The sequence below is a fragment of the Barbus barbus genome (assembly GCF_936440315.1).
Source record: "Barbus barbus genome assembly, chromosome: 27".
Taxonomy (NCBI): Eukaryota; Metazoa; Chordata; class Actinopteri; order Cypriniformes; family Cyprinidae; genus Barbus; species Barbus barbus.
The window spans coordinates 14,605,787-14,626,088 of record NC_136755.1 but is presented as its reverse complement, the minus strand read 5'-3'; the positions used below and the strand labels follow the sequence as shown (position 1 = coordinate 14,626,088).

Genomic DNA, 20,302 nt, shown 5'->3' with positions numbered 1-20,302 from the left:
GAGGTTGTAATTCACATCATTGAACAGCGAACATCACGACTATTAGATGCTGGATTTAGTTTAGGCACTGAATGTTTTAAACAGCACATGTCTGCCGTCCAGAAGCAGGCACAACAGAGGCAGTGCTGTGACTAAGCGAGAGTAATAACGTTACTCAAGTGTGCTCGATATGTGTCTCTGATATCGCGGGTGGAAAGTTGGGTGTCAAGGACCAGCGAATGCACAGCGAGGAAAACCGTGTTGTTGTTTTTATGAGCAGTGGTTCAATGCCTTTTCCTCTTCCTGGTAAGATTAGCGGAAGCCAGCAGCACAGTAGTGTTTTTTTTCTCTTCATCTGCAGCAGCAGCCGGTTGTGACTTTATTACGGTGCAGGGATATCACTGATTTCTGAAGATGACGGGTAAATCAGTCAAAGACATTGACCGCTATCAGGCTGTTCTCACATCTCTTCTCGCGTTAGAGGAAAACAAGTTTTGCGCTGATTGTCACGCCAAAGGTAAGATTCATATTTCACAGTATCTTTGCATTGAACAAATAAAAAAGAGCATTTTTAGAAATTGAATTTATGTATGAGAGGTTTGGGTTAGGCCCTGTGTGTTTTACATCAGTTTGGTTGGTGAACGAATCGGATCTTTTTGATGAATCGGTTGAACCGGTCTGGGTTGCACGTTTTCCAAAAGGCTTGTGAACCAGTTTTTTTATAGAGACAGTCAGTGCCAGTGGTTTCTACGATCTGCTTAGGTTTAATGAAACACAACCCCGAATCACATGGAAACAATTCGCTCACGGTACTAAGACACATCCAACAGTAGGCTAATGAGAGAGATATGCTTCAAACTTGACAGTAAACATTAGTATGGCTTGATTGTTTTTTATCAACAAGCATGAATCGAGTTGGTTTAAAATAGCTTTTTACAAAACTTTTCTTGCATCTTAGATATTGTAATATTGTTTAACGTAAATCCCAATTATATTTACATTCTAAAAACACTTTGTTTTTTGGTTGGCTGCACTGAATTGGGAGGCATATGAAATAATAAACACCTTTAAACTTTTAATTAAAAATCATAATCAGGAATATATGTCCTCATTCAAATGTTTCAAAGCATAAAAAGGCCCATGTGATGACACGCTGAAGTCCAAACATTAAAATAATTACCTGAATCGTTTTCATACTAGTTCTTTGAAAATAACTGTTTGAAAGAACTGATTCACGTTAACGAATCGCACACACTTGTGCAGGTGTGTTGCAGGTGCATAAACAACATGTCACTAGACAAAAATACAGTTATTATCCTTTATTAAATCTTGTGTCGTCTAAAACATCTTTTTTTTCACATGCTTAAAAAACAACAAAGCAGATCTATCATTTATCCTCCTACTTTGTCAGCTACAAGGTATAAGCAATAGAAAACACTAGTGGAAGTTGGACTTGTGGACAGCTGTTTTTGCAACTAATTCTTGCATCAGCACAACTTTTTTTCTTCTTCTGTTTTTGTCAGTTCTTAATGCTTATAGACATGATTTATTTATTTATTTGCTTGTTTATTTGTTTATTTTTCTAAATAACCACTGTATTGATTTGGCCATGGGATAAAGAGTTGAAACAACATTATGTTTCCAGTTTGAGCTTGCACTGAAGATACTGCTGTGGTTAAATTTCACATTAACTTGTGTTGCACAACATTGCACAAATCACAGTGCACACATACACAGTTCCGCTGGCCAAACTATGCTGCTTCTGTGATTCTGCTTGCCAAACACTTTATGTTGGCAGACTTCCCTGCTTGACCTCCAGCCCTTAAGGGACACAGTTCTGCCCTTCTCCTTATTCTGAGAGGCCGGCTGCTATTGGTCAGATGTAATCTGTTCCCAGCCCTCCCTGTCTTGTACTGCCCTGTGCAGAGCTTGAGGACACCCAAAACTTCTCATGTCCTCTCTCTCAACGGTATTCCAGTTGCACTCTGTCCTATTTGAATGCTCCACTACTTGCTTTGAACGTGCCACTTGGTTGTGTAACACGTTTGTTCCCTTTTTCATACTCTCTACAACACAAATATGTATAAACGTTGCTACCCCGGTGGGGCTTGTGCAATACAGCCACACCATTTCCTTGCTTTGAAAAAAAGGAAATGATCCTACAAGCAGTGAAATTCAGTTACAACTTCATGTCAGAGTTTTGGAAAAAGTAGCTTGCAGTGGTCAAGCAAGGCTAACAGGTTAGACTATTCATGCGACGAGTCGTTTTCACATGTATAAATGTGGAATTTGCTCACACAGAAAAAACAAATAAACTGTATTTTGTGTTTAAACTGTGGCGGAAATTGTGTTTAATGGTTAACTGGCATTTGACTTTGACATTTTGTGCTTTTTGAACTCATTACTGCTTCTCTGTATAGCACTTTGCTGTTGTGATAATATGCATTCACACATGTGAATAGGGCAGGTGGTTCAAAGATCTAATTAGCAACATGTGCTGAAGAGTTTTAGGTGTGGAAATAAGGCTGTGTTTCTCTTTACAGGCTACACAGTTTCCATAGCATACAAGAGTTGTGCATAATAGATAAGGTTGTTCTTATTGTTGAAGAGTGTCATGTGATAGACAGAGTATTGTGTTGGTACTGCCCTGCCATGTGTTTTGACTGCAGGGCACAAAATTAACCTTTATGCCACACCTGCCAGTAATGGATAAATCGAGAAACATTACTGATCATGGATATTTCTCACTGTTATTAAAATAGCTTGAACATTTATTAAAAAAGCATTTTTTGGCCATGGAAAACGATTGTGAGCATATTCAGAAATAGGCCCAGATATTGTGTTGTTGTGGTAGGATGCTACAGTAACTGAGATCTAGTACAGTATAGATTTCCTTTGGCTTCCTTTTAAGTTTGTTACGTTAGCAACTTTGTGTGGCGGTAACTAGGTACCTGTTTCTTCCTGTTTTGGCTGAAGCACACTTTCAGTAGTCTGTAATTTAAAGTTGAGCTGCAATCATGGAGGTAATACAAGTAGCTATAATACTCTCTGGAGTTCAACTGATGCCGTCTTTTTAACGATCGATTCATTGTGCTGCTGGAACAGCAGGAACTGTGCGTATCTCCCATTAAAGGGCTATTTCTTATACTCACGTCTGTCATCGTTTACACTTCTCTGTTTCTCATTGTGTGTGGTCCTTTCAGTTCCTTTAATTTCATTGTTTAGTGGCAGTTTGATTGTATGCGGGGGACAGTCTGTGTTTGAACAGCTGAATGAAATGGAAATTAGAGAACGGAAGTGGTTTTACATGCGACCTTTTCTCCCAGAACACCTTGGTATGAGGCTCATTTGCATTCTCTTGTTCTGCGGTTGTCATGGAGATCTCGCCGTGGAGGCTGGAGTGGATTGAGGATGTGATGCTGGAGGACACGATGGCTGTCCCTTATAGACCCTATCAGTTTCTCACTGAGAAGCCAGTGTACTTCTTTTCCCACCCAGGCTCATTGGAAAAACGTGCCTATTGCAGTATTTCTACCAATACTGCAATATCGTTGCTGCTTGTGCATTTTGCGACACTTTCAAAATAAAATGTTCAGTGTCACTAGATGTGAAATGTCACTAGAATGTTATTTTGCATTTGAAAATAACACAAAATATGTAGCACCTATATTAAACCCTACCCTACTAACGTAATCAAGTGCAGGGCTTGCAGAATTTCAAAATCCCTGGTAGCCCTTCGGGCAGGGCAGTCATACATTTTGGTAGCCCGACTGGAAAACACAATAGCCCCGGGACGTTGGTCTAGCGATTTTGCTAGCCCTGAAGTGTTAACAAAAGCAAATTTGAAATTCATATTCACCATGTCATTTCAGCTTGCTTCTGTAAGTTTTTGGCTTCTTTTATCGTGGCTTGTGTTTTGAGTGTTCAGAACCACAAGTGCAGTGCTGTACTGGGTGAGCTAACGAGCAATTTTACTTCAGAAAAGCCAATCAAATGGAGTTGGTTATGTAATGCAAATGTCAAAATGTATTAGTTTAGAAATCATGCACTGTTAAAAGTGTTTTATTGGGCAAGAAAACACACAAAATAATTGGTCCCGTAATTACAATTTGTGTGCTAGAGTTTTACTGGCACTAGTGGTCATTTTAGCTGGAAACTGCAGTGAATTGTATGTATAGGTACGTTTTCTGAGTTTTGCAAAAACTTCTGTTCTCTACTGTGACGCACTCCTCAGTAACTCATAGCTCTAAATTCATGAACTAAAGAAACTAGATGTAGTCTGTGAATAAGAAAATGGCTGTAATGGTGTCTAATAAACAAGAGCACACCAGTTGAATGTATTTACAAAGACCCACCTTTTGGTTTCTGATCATTTTTAATAGGCTGTATCTGATGTTGACTCTGTGTGAGCAGCATCACATGTTGGAAGCATCACTATCCCTTTGTAACATTGTTTGTGTTACACAGTAGTTATTTCTAGTAGCTGATGCACCACTAAAGAACGACTGAAAGGCTTTTATTCACATGGTTGCCACATGATGCTCTTCACTTTACTGTAAGGATTTAGTACTCTCTACAGATCAGGAACATTGGTAAAGTGTTTAATTTGAATATATTTTAAGATGTTAAGACCTTAAAGTAAACATTCAATTAAGTTTTAGATACCCAAAAATGAAAATGCTGTCATAATTTACTGTACTCAGAAGAACTGTTTGGTTCTTCAAAAATTTTCAAAATGCATTTTTTTGTGTTTAACATAAGACAGAAATGTATACAGGTTTGGAACGACATGAGGTTGAGTAAATGACAAAAAATTCATTTTTGGGTGAACTATTCCTTTAAATTGATTTATAAATTTTTTTTTTACATTCAAGTAGTTTTAATTTAATACATTATCATCTTGCATAGAAAGAAACAAAGTGAAAATAATAGGCTTAATAAAAAGAAAAAATATATATGGAATAAATAATAATTAAAAAAATATCTGTTTTAATGATAATTTTTACATAGTGTGTGTTGTTTTTTTGGTTTTATTTTAAATTGCCACCCGAATCTGAAATGTCAGCGTTTGTCCTTCCACACCAAGACTGATAAATACAGGGTTGTGCGGTAAATTAAGAAATTTAGAAATTTGTCCTAAAATCATTTTGAAAACCTTTTTTTTAAGACTTTATTTTGTTATTTTTACCAGTATTACCAATATTACAAAATTAGGATGAATAAAGTAGAATGAACATATAAATTATAGGCTAAGTATAAATATGGGGTGGGAGTTGAAGCTGCATCAGGCTGTTATTTCGGACTGTCCCGATTCGTCGATTTTAGTCGACTAGTCGATTTGCTCACGTCGACTAACCGGCAAAATACCGGAAGTGGCGCATTTCACAGACGAGAATCCATAAAACACATTATTAGACTGTTTTCCAAGGCTGCATGATATATTAAACCCATTTAAAAATCATAATTAAGCAGAATTGTGAATTCACAAACGCTGTGATTTAATTGTATGCCATACAGTTCTAACACAGTATATGCGCTTTATTTCCATGCGTGTAGGTTAAGCACGAGCGTCTCACCGCGGCTTCGTTCACAGTAGCTCCACAGAAACTGTTATCATTTACATGTGGAGCGTCTCAAACTCCATCTCTGCATGATGTTCTGCGTTTGGGTTTATTATAACGTTCATCTGGGAATGTAACGCGCGCCATTTCATCAGATCTGTAAGGTAAATCATTTATAAATCTACTCAAACACAGGAGAATACATCGCGATTTCAAAATAAAAGCTCAAACCCTCACTCTGAGTTTATAGGTTTTGATGTCCACATATTCATGTAATTACAGCGGCTATGGTATTTCTGTCCTAAAGAAATGGCCAAATATTAAAGATTAAGTAGACATTTGAATTAAATGGTGCTTGGTCAATATTAAACAAGGATTAGATCACACAGTAATGTGTAAAAACAATCATCAGGTCGTCGGCGCCCCCTGCAGACCTTTGTTGTAATTCGTAATCTACATTAGATCTATTGTTTATAATACATTATGTATTTTAACAGTTTTGTTCAATAAAACCATATGATTTCTTGCTTTTGATACTTTATTTGAACTAATTATTATTGCATCATTGCTATTATATATGTATTTTAAGTCATTTTAAAAGCTATTGTTCACTTATTTTATTACCACAAAAAAAAAAAAAAAAATATATATATATATATTCTAATTATAGGGCCCTATGAAATCAGTTTTATTTCCAAATTCAGTTTTTTTTTTTCTATACTCTGTTTTATGGTTAAATTAAATTTTATTAATCAAAAAGCCTGTCTAATTAATTGAGTTTTACATTTTTATCTTTACCAAATTCTGCATGTTTTCCATTATTTTCTGGATTACATTTTAATGGTTCCATTAAATTTTAATAATCAAAAGCATCTCCAATTAATTGATTTTATATTTAAAAAAAAAGTATTTTTTATTTATTTTTATTTTATTTATTTATTTCAGAAATACTGCACATTTACATTTTTCACCTAAATAAATTCTGGTAAATACTCCTTTAAAAAGTGTTTTTTTTTTTATATATAATTTTATTATTAGACTAGAACACGTGACCATGTTTTCATTCTTACACTATAATACAGGACTTTGATTTCAGTAATTTGGACTATGAGATGGACACTTGCTTCTTGCACTGTATGTTGCACTTTACTTTTGCTTTAAAAAAAGGATTTCATAGAAATGTGGATTTCATTTGGTTTAATAAAATATTCTTAAGTAAAATTGTTGATTTTTTTTTTTGTGTGTGTGTGTGGGAAATTAATCGTGTAGATTAATCAATAAATTAGTCGATAGATTAATCGATGGAAAAATAGTCATTAGTGGCAGCCCTATTTCAGACCACCAATAATTTTTGCAGTTCACATTCACAATGAATTTGACAAGATAACACATTACCTTTGGCAGCCCTCATTTAAATAGAATATCTGGAAATTTGAACTTTAGTGCCTGAAGTCTGCACATTCCCAGGGTCTGACCTGAGTGGGTACTGCTTTGGCACACTTACAAAATGGCTCTGTGAATTAATACTTGGTTTAAAGATTGGTATTACTATTGTTGTATCTTCAGACATCCTCCATTAATAAGAGACATAATAACAGAGCTTCAACCGGCCCTGTTCTCCAGGTTTGGAGATTAGCACGAGAGTCAGACTGCAGTCCTAATACTGCCGCTCACAGACAGAGAGTTCGTGTCTACATAATTAAGAACAAGGCCTGTCTTTATGAATTTTCATCCTGAATAGAAGTCCATCTGCTCTGAGAGTGCCAGAATCAGTTAATGTCCTATGGTTATTTTGCGATAGGAGAAGCCCTGCAGTTCCCAGAAAAACTGGCAGCCTGACAGGCCAAGAATCCCTCAACCCATTCAGAGAAACTGGGTCTTTAGTTCACATCCCGGTCTGTGATTCCCCCATAATGCTTTACTTAGTACAGAATCCATTTAGAGCTTCTCAGATTCTTGTTTTGAGACGTGTGACGTGTTGATGCATCTTGAACAGATTTGTCTAGTTTCTATGTAGTAAAGAGAGTGTGTCCACTATCTGTTTGTTTGTGTGTGTGTGTGTGTGTGTGTGTGTTTGTGAGGTTCCATGTTTGTTTGGTACACATCCTCTCACAGCAGGACCAACCAAAGTCCATGTTTCTCTTCTGAGTGGTCCTGTTGGTCTTCTTTCTTGTTGTTTGATTCAGGAGCGCTCTCATTTGTCTTTTCTTGGATCCCTGTCTGTCAGAGGAACACATTGTAGATCACAGCATGTTAATGTAACTTTAACAGTAGCACTACGAATGCTTCGCGGCCCTGTAAATCTCCACACGGACACTGTAAAAAAGACTCCTGTCAAGCTGGAGGGGAAGGCGTTCACTTTTTCTTGTAGATCAACAGTTGCCTGGAGTGTGTCAAGGAAATGCAGGGCTCCATATTAAAAACTGTCTCTGCCAGTAGCTCAGATTTTTATCTGCCTACCTACATACGATTTTAGCAACATTTTACACTATACAGTACCATTCAAAATTTTGGGGACAAAAAAGAAGGAAAAAAATCAAGTGAAAGACATTTACATTGTTACAAAAAAAATTATATTTCAAATAAATCCTGTTCTCTTGAACTTTGTATTTGTCAAAGAATATTTTGTGTTATTGTAATATATTTTTTAATCTGCTCAGCTTTTCAACATTGATAATAATAATAATAATAATAAACATTTCTTGAGCAGCAAATCAGCCCATTAGAATGATTTTAGAAGGATTGTGTGACACTGAAGACAGGAGCCTGGTGGAGTAATGTCTGATGTAAATTCATCACAGGAATAAATTACATGTAAATATAATAAAATAGAAAACAGTTATTTTTAATTTTGCACTAATCTTACTTTATTTTGATAAAATAAACATAGCCTTGGTGAGCATAAGAGACTTTAAAAGATTACAATTATCTTGGCGAACCCAAACTTTTAAACATTAGTGTGTAAATATGATTATTTGTAATACATTTATAAAATTAATAAGAATGTAAATGTACATAAATGCAGAATATTTTTCATTTGTATCCCATACATTATATTATTTTTCATAAATATGTTATGTAAAAATTTAAAGTACATCATGTATTGTTTTCATATTTTAATGTATTTATAAATCAAGTACAAAATAATGCTTTTTATATTTATTTATATACTTATACTGTATTTATCAGCAAAATATATTAGTAATAAAAATATTGTATTTTTAGGAAATATATGGGGATAAAATCTTATCTGTGTTAGCCAGCTACTGGACAACGATGTTTAATAAAACACAAAATCCAATGTTCTGGTGGTGGTCAGTTAAGATATTGAGCTGTGATGCTTATTCCTCTCTACTATTGTGCCTAAAACACCTAAAAGCACATGTATGTGTACACAACTCTTTTTGCACTCATCCTGGACCATCAGGGCATCCTTAATGTTTACCCCTAAAGTAATTTCCCTTTCTTATTTTGGTACACAGTTGCTGCTAGGTTGATCTGAGTAAGACACAAGCTCTCCTCTAGTGTAAGTCAATGGGATGTTTTGCTCTTGTTTCATCAAAAATCATAGAACGATAACAACACATATCTCATATATAATCTGCCTATTCAAGGTATCATATCCATAACAATTAACACTGCTGAATGATTTTCCCACCGGTTTAAATCCTAAACTGTAAGTACAAGCATGGTGATGTCTGGTTTAGCAAGTACCACTAATAAACAGGTGGCTTGGCATGTGTCCTTCCTCGGCCTCTTACTGGTGCTTCTCTCTAACAGGCTAATAAGTGTGATCTGCATGTGTGAATCTCTCTGTTCTGTTCTGTTATGCATCTCTTTTGTGCTTCACCCTGAAACCTGCCTGACTCCACATGACTGTTTATTACAGCCGCACATGTTCTTCAGTCCTTCCTCCATTCCACATGAAAACACTCTCTCTCTCGCTGTGCTTGAGCTGACCTGTAATACCGCTCAAGCTGATTACCCCTTAGCCATGCAGGGTTCAGCGGGAGAGAGAGAGAGAGAGAAAGAAGGGATATTTGTAGGTGGAGGATGAATAGGTAATCCAAAGAGGCCCACAGCACACAAGAGCTCACGAAAATTGTGTTTTATACAGCTGCAGTGAACCAGCATACGTCCCGTTGGGAATATCCCTTTCCTCTTGCACACGGCCATCTCACATTAGAGCCTGTGCCAAATCTCAGATGTGAGTGTGACCGTGAGCATACTGCAGACGTAAACCCAAACTGGTGCTCCATTAAGTTCCAAATCAACACATTTATAGCAGAATAAATATCAGAGCTCAGGTTTCATGATTGAATTTTGGCTTTCCCAGCTTTTTTGGTACAAAGAAATTAAAACAAACAAGGTTAGATGGTCTCGCCTATAGCCTCCATTGATTTTCAGAATACAGACTGGTCCACTTCCGCCCACTTAGACAGGAAGAGACCGTCTGACTGACATTTAAAGCACCCAAACGCAGTTTATTTGTTTCATGTGCTGTTTAGGGGTGAGTGAATCTGAAATAGCATCAGATAAAAGCACAATAATAGAATAGTGCAATATATAAATGAATGAATGTATGTATGTTAGCTATATGGCTCAACGAGAAGTCCAGTTGTGCTTTATTTGTACTTATTTTACATATATAACTTAGAAAATTAATTATGCAGTTAAGGTTTTTTTAAGGTTCACGACCAGTTTAGTCCAATTCCTGAACAAATGACTGATGAATCATGAGTTGATTCTTTTCATTGAATCACTAACTATATTCACACGATATTATGATGACAATGTGTAGACAATATATTACAAATATTAGATTTCAGGTGATAATTTTAAGGTTTATTTTAATTTTATTTCACTTTATTTTAAAGGGGTCCTATTATGCTTTTTCACTTTTTGAATTTTAGTCAGTGCGTCTCAATCAGCTCCCGAGTTCGTAAATCAGTAGATCGTGTACACCAGAGCTAACAAAAATACAAATATCCTAACTGCTTTTACTATGTACAGATTCTATTTTTAAGCTGTTCTTAACATCCCATCTAAAACGTGATTTAGCCAAAAAAAACAACAACAATAACTTTACCACTTTAATGTCTTGCAATATCCGTGCGAGCAAAGGAGCTGCACAATCCTCTTGTTCAATATTCTTGAGGGCTGAACTGATATGGCAATATTGATGAACTTGCTGTTTTGGCAAGGGGCGGGGCAGTACTGAAACACCGTCTGAGCTGTTCGCCAATCACAATGCACTGGGACAGCTAACCAATCGTTTTTCAGAAGGCGGGTCTTCATCAAACCCGGAACTAATCGAGCCATTTGTGCCAGGCTGGGGAGAGAAGTATTGTAATAATGTAAATTATGTGAAAAATAATGCAATTTTTGAACCACCAAGCATGAGAGCATGTTCTAGTACACCCCCAAAACAAAATCAAGACTTTGTAAAAGAGCATAATAGGACCCCTTTAAGGTGTCCTTGTTACACTTTACATGTACTTAATATTATAATAACACTTAATTATGCATAATTATATGCAAGTAACCCTAAACCAAAACTTAACCATATAGTAAGTACAAGTAGTTAATTAATATTACTCTGTACTTAAATGTATAATTAATTACACTGTAACAAGGATACCTTAAAATAAAGTGTAACCAGTTTTTATAATATATTATTGCATTTTTTAATATAATTTAAAATAACCGTTTTCTGTTTTAATATATTTTTTTTTATATGAAATGTATTCCTGTGAAGGCAAAATCAAATTTTCAGAAGCTACTACATCTTCAGTGTCACATAATCTTTCAGAAATCATTAATATGATGATTTGGTGCAAAGAAAAAATATTATTATTGAAAACCGATGTGCTGTTTAAAATTTTTGTGGAAACTATGGTACATTTAAAAAAAAAAAATTATATATATAAATAGGAAGTTCAAAAGAAAAGAATTTGAAAAATAAATATTAAAATAAATATAAAAGTCTTTACTCACGTTTGATTAATTGAATTCATTCTTACTGAATAAAAGTATTTTTTTCTAATAAAACTACTAAAATAATCATTCCATAGGACTGGCGAACAAACGGAATCGTTAAAATTATTCTGTTTCCTTTCCTACAAGACTGATTATTTTTCAGAGATTTAATGCAAAGCAAACTTTGTTAAATCCAGTTACTTCTTCCGCACAATCTGAATGGAGCTTGTTATTTTTATAAGTGCTTTTGAGTTTTGTATGCAATACTCATGAGACTGTCAGACGGACGGCCCATGGGCGTGCCATATTGACAAGCTTACTCAAGGTTAGAGGCAAACTGTCTATTTTCTGTCAAATTAGATCCACTCAGATGAATATAAGCACAGCAGGTGCACTGTGTAAACAGCAGGTATGACCGTCCCAGGATGCTGTGTGCTTGTTCCAGAGAACTCTAAGCAATTAAGCAGAAATGTTGCCACAACAATCCTCTGTGACATCACATCAGGAGACCAGCCAGAACAATAACGTGATGTGGGGCTGCCACCTATTGGCCAAAACTGATATTGTGTCAGCAGGAAAGCTCAATACTTGTGCTCAATAGGCATTGTGTTTGAAGCTAGCTCATGTCTCAGGAGAGTACGGTTACATAATGTGTTTGAAGTAGAAAATGGTGATAACAGCACATATATATGCACCTTGAGGCATGCTTCTGATTCAGACTTTGTTGAAGGTAGTGTGGGCTTTATCAAGACTGTGTGCCTGTATGTCTTCATACACGTGTGATTTAAGAGCAGTGAGAAGGACTACAGATGCTGCAGGGGCTGGTGGGTGTGCGTTATCAGCGTTGTGCCAGCATGTCCACATGACTGCCCAAACTGGATTAGTCATTGCAGTGCGTGAAGCTTCTTATTTTCTCTTCTAATGCCAAGCAGGAGAATGTAAATATCATTCCTCATCAGGCTCCCTCTATCTTTCGCTCCCTTCTGTCTGTTTTTCCTGTCCATTCTCTCCTTCACTGACTCATTAAATTGCTTTAGCCAGGGTTGAGCTGAATTCTGATTTTGAGAACTGGCTCGGTTTCAATTCACAGAATGGCATTCGAATCGAATTGGCCACACCCCACAGGAAGTTGAATTGAAATGACAGGAAGAGGAATTTGTTGAATTTGAAAACATAATGATATGTGACACATCTGCAATTGTGTAAGTTCCTAAAAATGAATGTTAGTGTCAAATTGTGTGACTATCACAATTCAAAATAACTTTTTGAATAAATTAGAGCATTCCGGGAAATCGGTTGCTCTTCCACAATGATTGATAAAATGTACGTTTTTAAAGATGTAATGAAATGCTTTTGAATTGAATTCCTGTATAAAGTGACATTTCAGTATTAATTAGGCTTGTTCTATCATTTCATATTCCTGGAAATTAAAAAAAGGAGATTAAACTGTAGTTTTCTTTGCCCATCAGGTCCCAGATGGGCATCCTGGAATCTTGGAATCTTCATTTGTATCCGCTGTGCGGGAATCCATCGGAATCTTGGCGTGCACATATCAAGAGTTAAATCTGTAAACCTGGACCAGTGGACTCATGAGCAAATACAGGTAAGCTTTATGGATCAAGGTTTCCAGTAGAAAGGGCCGCATTTATGTATGATCTATGTGTATGGCTGATTGATTAACATGTGTTTTGTGTTGTGCTCAGTCTGTTCAGGAGATGGGGAATGCCAAAGCTCGGCGACTATACGAGGCCTTTTTACCAGAGTGCTTCCAGCACCCAGAAACAGACCAGTATCCTTTAGCACTTATATACAGTATGTGTGTGCATGCATGTTTAAGCTTATATTCATGTTAAAGGTTTCCTAAGCTACACCTTACAGAGCTGCTGAGATTTTTATCCGTGACAAATATGATAAAAAGAAATATATGGATAAATGCATTGACATCCAGTCCTTCAGGGTAAGTCCTGAGATATCGGAATTATAAAATTGTCATTGTAATTTTATCTTTTACATTGATTTTGTAAAAGAATAAAATTAGTTTTCTTTACTTTGTCAGAAAGAAAAGAGTGAGACAGTGACGAAAGAGGCTCCTGTTGTTTTTGAAAAGATGAAGCTGGTGGGTTTCTGCATTTGTGAAATTATTTTATTTTTTAATTGTATTATTTTTATTATAATAAATTAAACAAATAATAAATAATATTGTAATACGTGTAATTCTACATCTTGTTTTTTTTAATCGAATTTGGATTACAATTTAATTATTTTAATATATTAATAACAATTTAATAATTTAAGTACTTCTATGCCCTGACCCCCTGTTTTAGAACCAATAGTTTATAGACACAAAACCTGGAAGAGAATTAGGACTTTTTAGCCATGCATTAGGGATTCTGGAATTCTAAATGGGTTTTTAGAATAGCATTATTTGATTTACGGGTAAAACTGTGGTTAATGTTACTTGAAGAAACTGTGTATACTCGTACTGATTAACTCAACACAATCACAAAACATTTTCATTTTAAAATCACATTAGAAATTTCTAAAGGAGCCTTCCAAGTTGACCTTCAATATGACGTCTTGACTGAATGATTCTCATTTAAATAACAAAATGGTGTTTCCATCATTTCATCATTAACATTGATTGTTTGTCTTATAGAAAAAAGACGAGTCACAACAATTCAGAAACAGTCCAAAGCAGTCACAGTCAGTTAATGACTTACTAGGACTTGGTAAGAAGCTAACAAACACACCATAAACATCAGTACAGTCACCATATAGATGATTGATGTTGAAACGTTCTTTCTCAGATGCCCCTGCTCCTCAAGCTACCGTGTCCAATGGCAAACCGAGAACTGAACTCGGTCCTGCCCTCGACCTCTTTAGCTCTTTGCCTGCTTCCATCAGCAGCTCAAACTCCTCCAGGAGCACGGTAAAGATTTTCACTTCATTCTCACTGTCCTTTGACTATCTTGGATCCATCTATTGAGTGATTAATGCATGTAACGCAACCAAGCAGTTTAAGCGTTCCCCCGTCCCCCCACCCCCCACTGTAGCCTAGCTCAGGGTCCATGCCCACTGGACGGGTAGCAGCATCAGTGCCCGAAAACCTCAGCCTGTTTCTGGATCCCCCCTCCAAAAGTGAGGACAGTGGAAAAAAGATGTCTAAGGACTCAATCTTGTCCCTGTATGGCAGTACAGCACCACCAGCAAACATGGCTGCTCATGGTGAGATTAGTTTCAGGATGAAAGCTTATTTGAAATGTTTTCTGTCTCTTTGTACTGTTTATGCATGTTAATCTGTTTCTGTTTTAGCTGGCATGTACATGGGAGCAACCCAGATGGGCTATGTCCCTGCTGCAGGATACGGCCAATACCAGGCCCTGGGTGCCCAGCAGGGCATGATGGGGCCTATGATGGCTCCACAGATGAACATACTGGGACAGGCAGGTGTCATGCCGCACAGCGGAGTGGCAGCTGCGCCTCCGTACATGGCAGGGGTGCAGGGGGGCGTAATGGGAATGCAGAACGGGATGATGGGAAGCATGGCAGCAGTTCCCCAGCAAGCATATGGAGCACAGCAGGCCCAACAGCTGCAGTGGAACATCAGCCAGGTAACAAGCACCGAAATCACAATTACCATGCTGACTTGAAACAACAAATATTTTATGCTTTGTTCAGTGATAGCCCAAAACAATTTTAGGTATGTTTAACTCATCCATTTTTGAGTTTGTTACTGGAAGAACACACGTTGTAAAGATTTTAAAGTTAAAATTCTGTCATCATTTACTCATCCTCATGTTGTTCCAGTCGTGTATGACTTACTTTCTTCTTTGGAACACAAAAGAAGGTGTTTTGAAGAATGTAGAGTTTTTTCCCCATGTATTTATCATGAATGAAGACTGTAGTTTTCAAGCTTCAAAAAACCTGCAAAAGCATAATAAAAGTGTGTATAAGACTCATACGCTATATTGTAAGTATTTTAAATGTAAATGATACAGTTTGGTTTGCTTCTTATTTACTGATATGCAGTTTGTGAGGTCTTAACTGCCACTCACTTGTCAGCGAGTTGAACTTTTGAAAGAAATAAAGACAAAGACATTTATAATGTTACAGATTTCAAATAAATGCTGTTTTTTAGTTTTCCTGACAAAAATGTCAGTTTAAACTAAAAATATTAAGCTGAACTGTTTCAACATTGATAATAGGTAATGTTTCTTGAGCACAGATTTGCCATCACAGGAATAACTTAAATTTTAAAATATATACAAAATACACAGCAGTTATTTTGAATTTTAATAATATTTCACTAAATAATACAGTTTTTACTGTATTTATGATTATGACAATTGCTGCTTCAGTGAGCATAAGAGACTTCTATCAAAGATGATATCAAACCAAAACTTTCCAAACTTTTGAGCAGTATTATTCTTATGGCTGTTAACATAATATTTCAGTTAATAGTGATTTAAATTTCATCTGTTCCTAACAGGAATTTGTCTTTTGGCTTTTGAAGATGATACTTTATGATACTTTTTTCACTCTTTCTGAAGCTTGAAAGCTTCATTATGTCTCCTAGTTCCCATGAGGCTGTGACAAACTGCTTCCTTTAAATCTTCAGTCCCCATTAATTGTCCCGTATTGCCAAAACAACTAAGGTTTCTCTTTTTGTGTTACAAGTCACAGGTTTGGAGCAACATGAGGGAAAACAAAATGAAATGAACAAATGGCAGTGTCATCATTATTTTCTGTTAATTGCCTTAATAACCGTTTCTGTTGTCTCTCTCACAGATGACTCAACACATGGCAGGAATGAATTTCTACGGTGCCAATAACATGATGGGATATGGGCAGCCCATGAGTGGAGAGGATGCTCCCGGTTCTAATCCAATGCTCGGGTCACACGTGTGGAAGTGATGATGTCACAGAGAGAGAGTGGGACAGCGTGTCTGAATTGGTTGGGCTCGGTTGGCGCCACGACTGACTGACAGCAGAAGGGGAACAGATTGTAAGAGCAAACACTTTGGGGAGTTGATTAGATGATCGCAACCGAAGCAAAGTCTCTACCTCCCTCATTCTCAGAGCCAGATTCTCATGCTTGCCTTCAAACAGTCACCTACTCAGAGAGAGAATAGAAGTGTCATTCACAAGGTAGAGTGCGTATGCACTTCTCAGCCGAATGTCAGCTTTGATGTTCCCAAATGATGTGTTTTTGCTACATCCGCTTGAAGATGTGGTTTTCTGTTCTTTCTTTGATCAGTGTTAAGATGCGATCACATTTATCGTTTCTGGGCGAATTTTCACTGGCAAAATCCAGTTAGGAATCCACACAATCTGGAATTTATTTGCTTGAGGGCGATTGATTTCCCCTTGCAGATTTTGCTTGTGAATTTGCCACGTTGACCAACAGAGACCTGCTTGGTGTAACTTTGCTGTGCTCATACTTCACAATATACAATTGCCCTTTTTGGCCCACAGCATTTTGCCAAAATTATGCTAATGAGACAGCATCTTTAGTTTCATTTAACAAAGCTTGTTTCATTTCAGAAACACTTTATCATATAGATATATATGTAACAGTCTATGTCTCAACATAAGCATGTTTTCAGTCATAAATGAACAGCTAGAAGCCATTTTAGTTAGTAAGGATCTTAAACTTTGATACTGCTGAGGAAAATGTCCATTTTGTGTCTGTGCTATCAGGTTCTGCAATGATACTCTCGTATTTTCGTCTTTCTAACGCACAGGGTACAACTAAGCTACTTTGACTTTGCTTTCTGTCACATTCACTCTCAACTCAGGAGAAATAAAGACTTGGGAGGATGAGGGTTCTCACATCCATCTCATAGCTGGACATTCACATTCAGCCAAAGATTTATTAATGCTCCGCAGTCGGCACAGATCTTTGGAACGATATGTTCTAGATGGATCCATGCTGCTCTTTGTCGTTTCAGAGCATTGCGGTTTGACCTCAAAGAGTGTAATGGCACCATTGATTGTATTGTGCACTGCTTTTCTCCTCATTACTGAGTGCAGGGTCACCGCTGGCGGAGAGAACTAAATTTTGGGACACCGAGGCTGCAGTTTGGACCGAGACCAGATGAATGTTTCACTCTGACTGCTGCCCGGAGAGCAGAATTTGCCATGGCCACTGTGTGAAGTTCAATCAAAGCAGTCAGCTTGGGGTTTTATTGACTTTGTTTGTTTGAGCTTAACGTCTGCTTCTAAAGTAACCAAATGCGATGAGGTTCACTCTTGATCTTATTTTAAACTAGAGCATGTGAAAAGAAGAAGCTAAGGCCCCTTTAAAACTGCTTATAAACAGCCTAAGCTGGTTTGCTGGTCTGGTTTACTGGTTTCAAACAGGTTTTAGGCACTTACAACAACTACTATAGTTGGGATACCAATAAGACCAGTTTAAAAAAAAGCCTGAACAAGACCAGAAATCTATCTTAGATTAGTTTGTGTATTTTTTTTGTTGTTGTTCAGGGTTAAGCAGGTGTACATGCATTAAATATGTCTGTGCTTTTGTGTTTATTTTCAGGCCATAGCCATAGAGACTCAAAATGTTCTACCCAAGAAGCGTTTTTTTTTTTTTCTCAATATGTGACAGTGTATAAGACCGTGATTTGTAAAGGAGTTCATTGCGCTAGGCATCTCGACATTTTACAATATTTGGTTGCTGTGTTTTTCACTGTAGACCTGGATGTGAAGAATTGTTTGCTAATATTGTTACTTAGGCTTTTTATACCTTGGTGAATATGTGGTCTGAAGTGACACTGTCATGGTGGTCTTGCACATCACTGTCCTCTACTGATGAATGATAATCAGTGATGTGCAGTGGTGTTTGTATCACATTATTTGTTGCTGAATGTCTGTTTTTTATTGTGCAAAAAGTTTTAATTTTAATCTCCACTGCATTTTTTAGGTTTTGTATGTTTGGTTTGTTTATTCTGATTAATGGAACCATTCCTTTCTCATAATTAGGCACATGTGAACCTGTAAATACTATGTTTGTGGTATAATAACATAAGACATAACCCTCTATATATAGTCCAATGTTTTATCTTTAATTTAAAACTATTGTTATAATGGCACTTTACAATAGCAGCTTGTATGCATGAATCGTTCATTGAGAAAGTTTGATTAGGCAACATTCAATTTGTGTGCATGCTAGACATTCCAAAACAGCAATCATTGGACGTTCAAACTGATGTCATACTGTATCAGTGGGCTGAAAAATATTGCTGCTGATTGGATTCATCTCGCCAGGTGCATCTGCTTTCAACCTTCCACTTGAATCTGTCCGGTTTGAGTGATTTGGATCAGGTCATTTAAAGAATGTTGTAGTGCTTTATGTAAATGTCCTGTTTAAAATTTGATTTACAATATTACATTGGCACATAGTTAATCTGTAGAGAAGCAATCATTCTAGAGGTCTTCTACAAAATGCAACTGCTACATATACAGTGCACATTTCTTTCAACACATAAAATAAATGTTTTTGTTTAAAGCTAGCGGTAAATGTTAAAACCTCTATTGCTTTTTTCTTAGTAAACCTCAAATTTTTTACTTTTTGGAATATGGAGGGCTTGTTTCCACACTCAAGGAAGAGACTCCGACAGCTGTGTAATGGTTTCATCGCTCCTTTTGGTGAAACGGTGCTAAAACATCATCTGCCCACATTACGTTGTGGAGGTCTTGAACATTCTTCCTCTGTGAACTCTCACATGAGAGGATGTAACGTCATGTAAGTGTCTGTTATGCTGGCGTGATCCCATCATTGTGGCTCACAGTGAATGTGTAGATACAGTATGTGGGTTACTTGCAAATTTTCTAATTAAGTTCCTTTTCAGAAATGCATTACAAAGGCTTGAATGTGAAATAAGATGAGAAATAAACATCTTGACTGCAATTAAGCATTGTGATGTGATTATATATATATATATATATATGGTGCATTTTCATTTAGTGGTATAAATGCAATAAAATAATAATCATCCACACACTACAGTAAACTCTTTGGGAGGTGTAGAAATTATTGCACTGAATTTATATGCACTGAAATTTATTTTATTTTCAATTTGCATATTCTCATTCAACTTTTGATGTTAATTAGTGATTAAAGTGTTTTATTTAGTGCAGTGATTCAACAATGGTTGCTGCCTGTATGGTGGATACCTGATTTGTCTATAAAGGTGCACTATATGGACAAAAGTATTGGGATACCCAATGGACAGGTTTGACTACTTTAGTAATTTCCATGAGTACAAATCTTAATGTTAAAGCATGTGAAGTGTTCAGATGCAAAAGCCTCTTAAGTGCCCTTTGAAATTTTCTTTTAAAATGAACATTTTTACCAGCCTCGTGTGTAGGATCAGTAATTTCACTTTAATGGCAATGAATAGGTTATTTTCATTGCCATTACAGTGAAATAACTGAACATAAACATTGGAGCCTGATAAAAATATAAATTTTTGAAGAAAATTTAAGATGGCACTTAGAGGCTTTTGCATCTGAACTCTTCATATAATGACATTCTAGGGAATTGTGTGCTTCTAATTTTATAGCAACAGTTTGGACAGGATATTTTTATATTCTAACATGACAATGCCTCTGCAAGGCAAGGTTCAAAAAGAAATGACCGAGGAAGAATTTGACTAGTCTGCAAGAAAGCCAAGTCCTAATCCCAGCTCAACACCTAAATGCAGACCTTGAGCCAAAAACTCATCACCAAACACCAATATCGGTACAACCGTTTTAGACAAATCAAAAACTGTTGCAAC

At 36.5% G+C, this 20,302-nt stretch overlaps 1 protein-coding gene across 2 annotated transcripts; it reads left to right on the top strand.

The window, feature by feature from the left end:
• LOC306847434 (stromal membrane-associated protein 2-like) lies at nucleotides 1-19,521 on the top strand. 2 transcript variants are annotated; one of them, XM_079381387.1, is made up of 10 exons: nucleotides 1-496; nucleotides 12,989-13,122; nucleotides 13,223-13,308; nucleotides 13,398-13,476; nucleotides 13,576-13,635; nucleotides 14,176-14,248; nucleotides 14,327-14,448; nucleotides 14,573-14,744; nucleotides 14,832-15,130; nucleotides 16,308-19,521. In XM_079381387.1, exons 1-10 carry the CDS (start codon nucleotides 394-396, stop codon nucleotides 16,431-16,433), a joined length of 1,254 nt encoding a protein of 417 aa, XP_079237513.1. In that variant the 5' UTR covers nucleotides 1-393; the 3' UTR covers nucleotides 16,434-19,521. The 2 variants fall into 2 exon arrangements, with proteins under 2 accessions (XP_079237513.1, XP_079237512.1); XM_079381386.1 differs by having other exon boundaries at nucleotides 7-496; nucleotides 13,558-13,635; nucleotides 16,308-19,429.
• The last annotated feature ends 781 nt before the right edge of the window (nucleotides 19,522-20,302 follow it).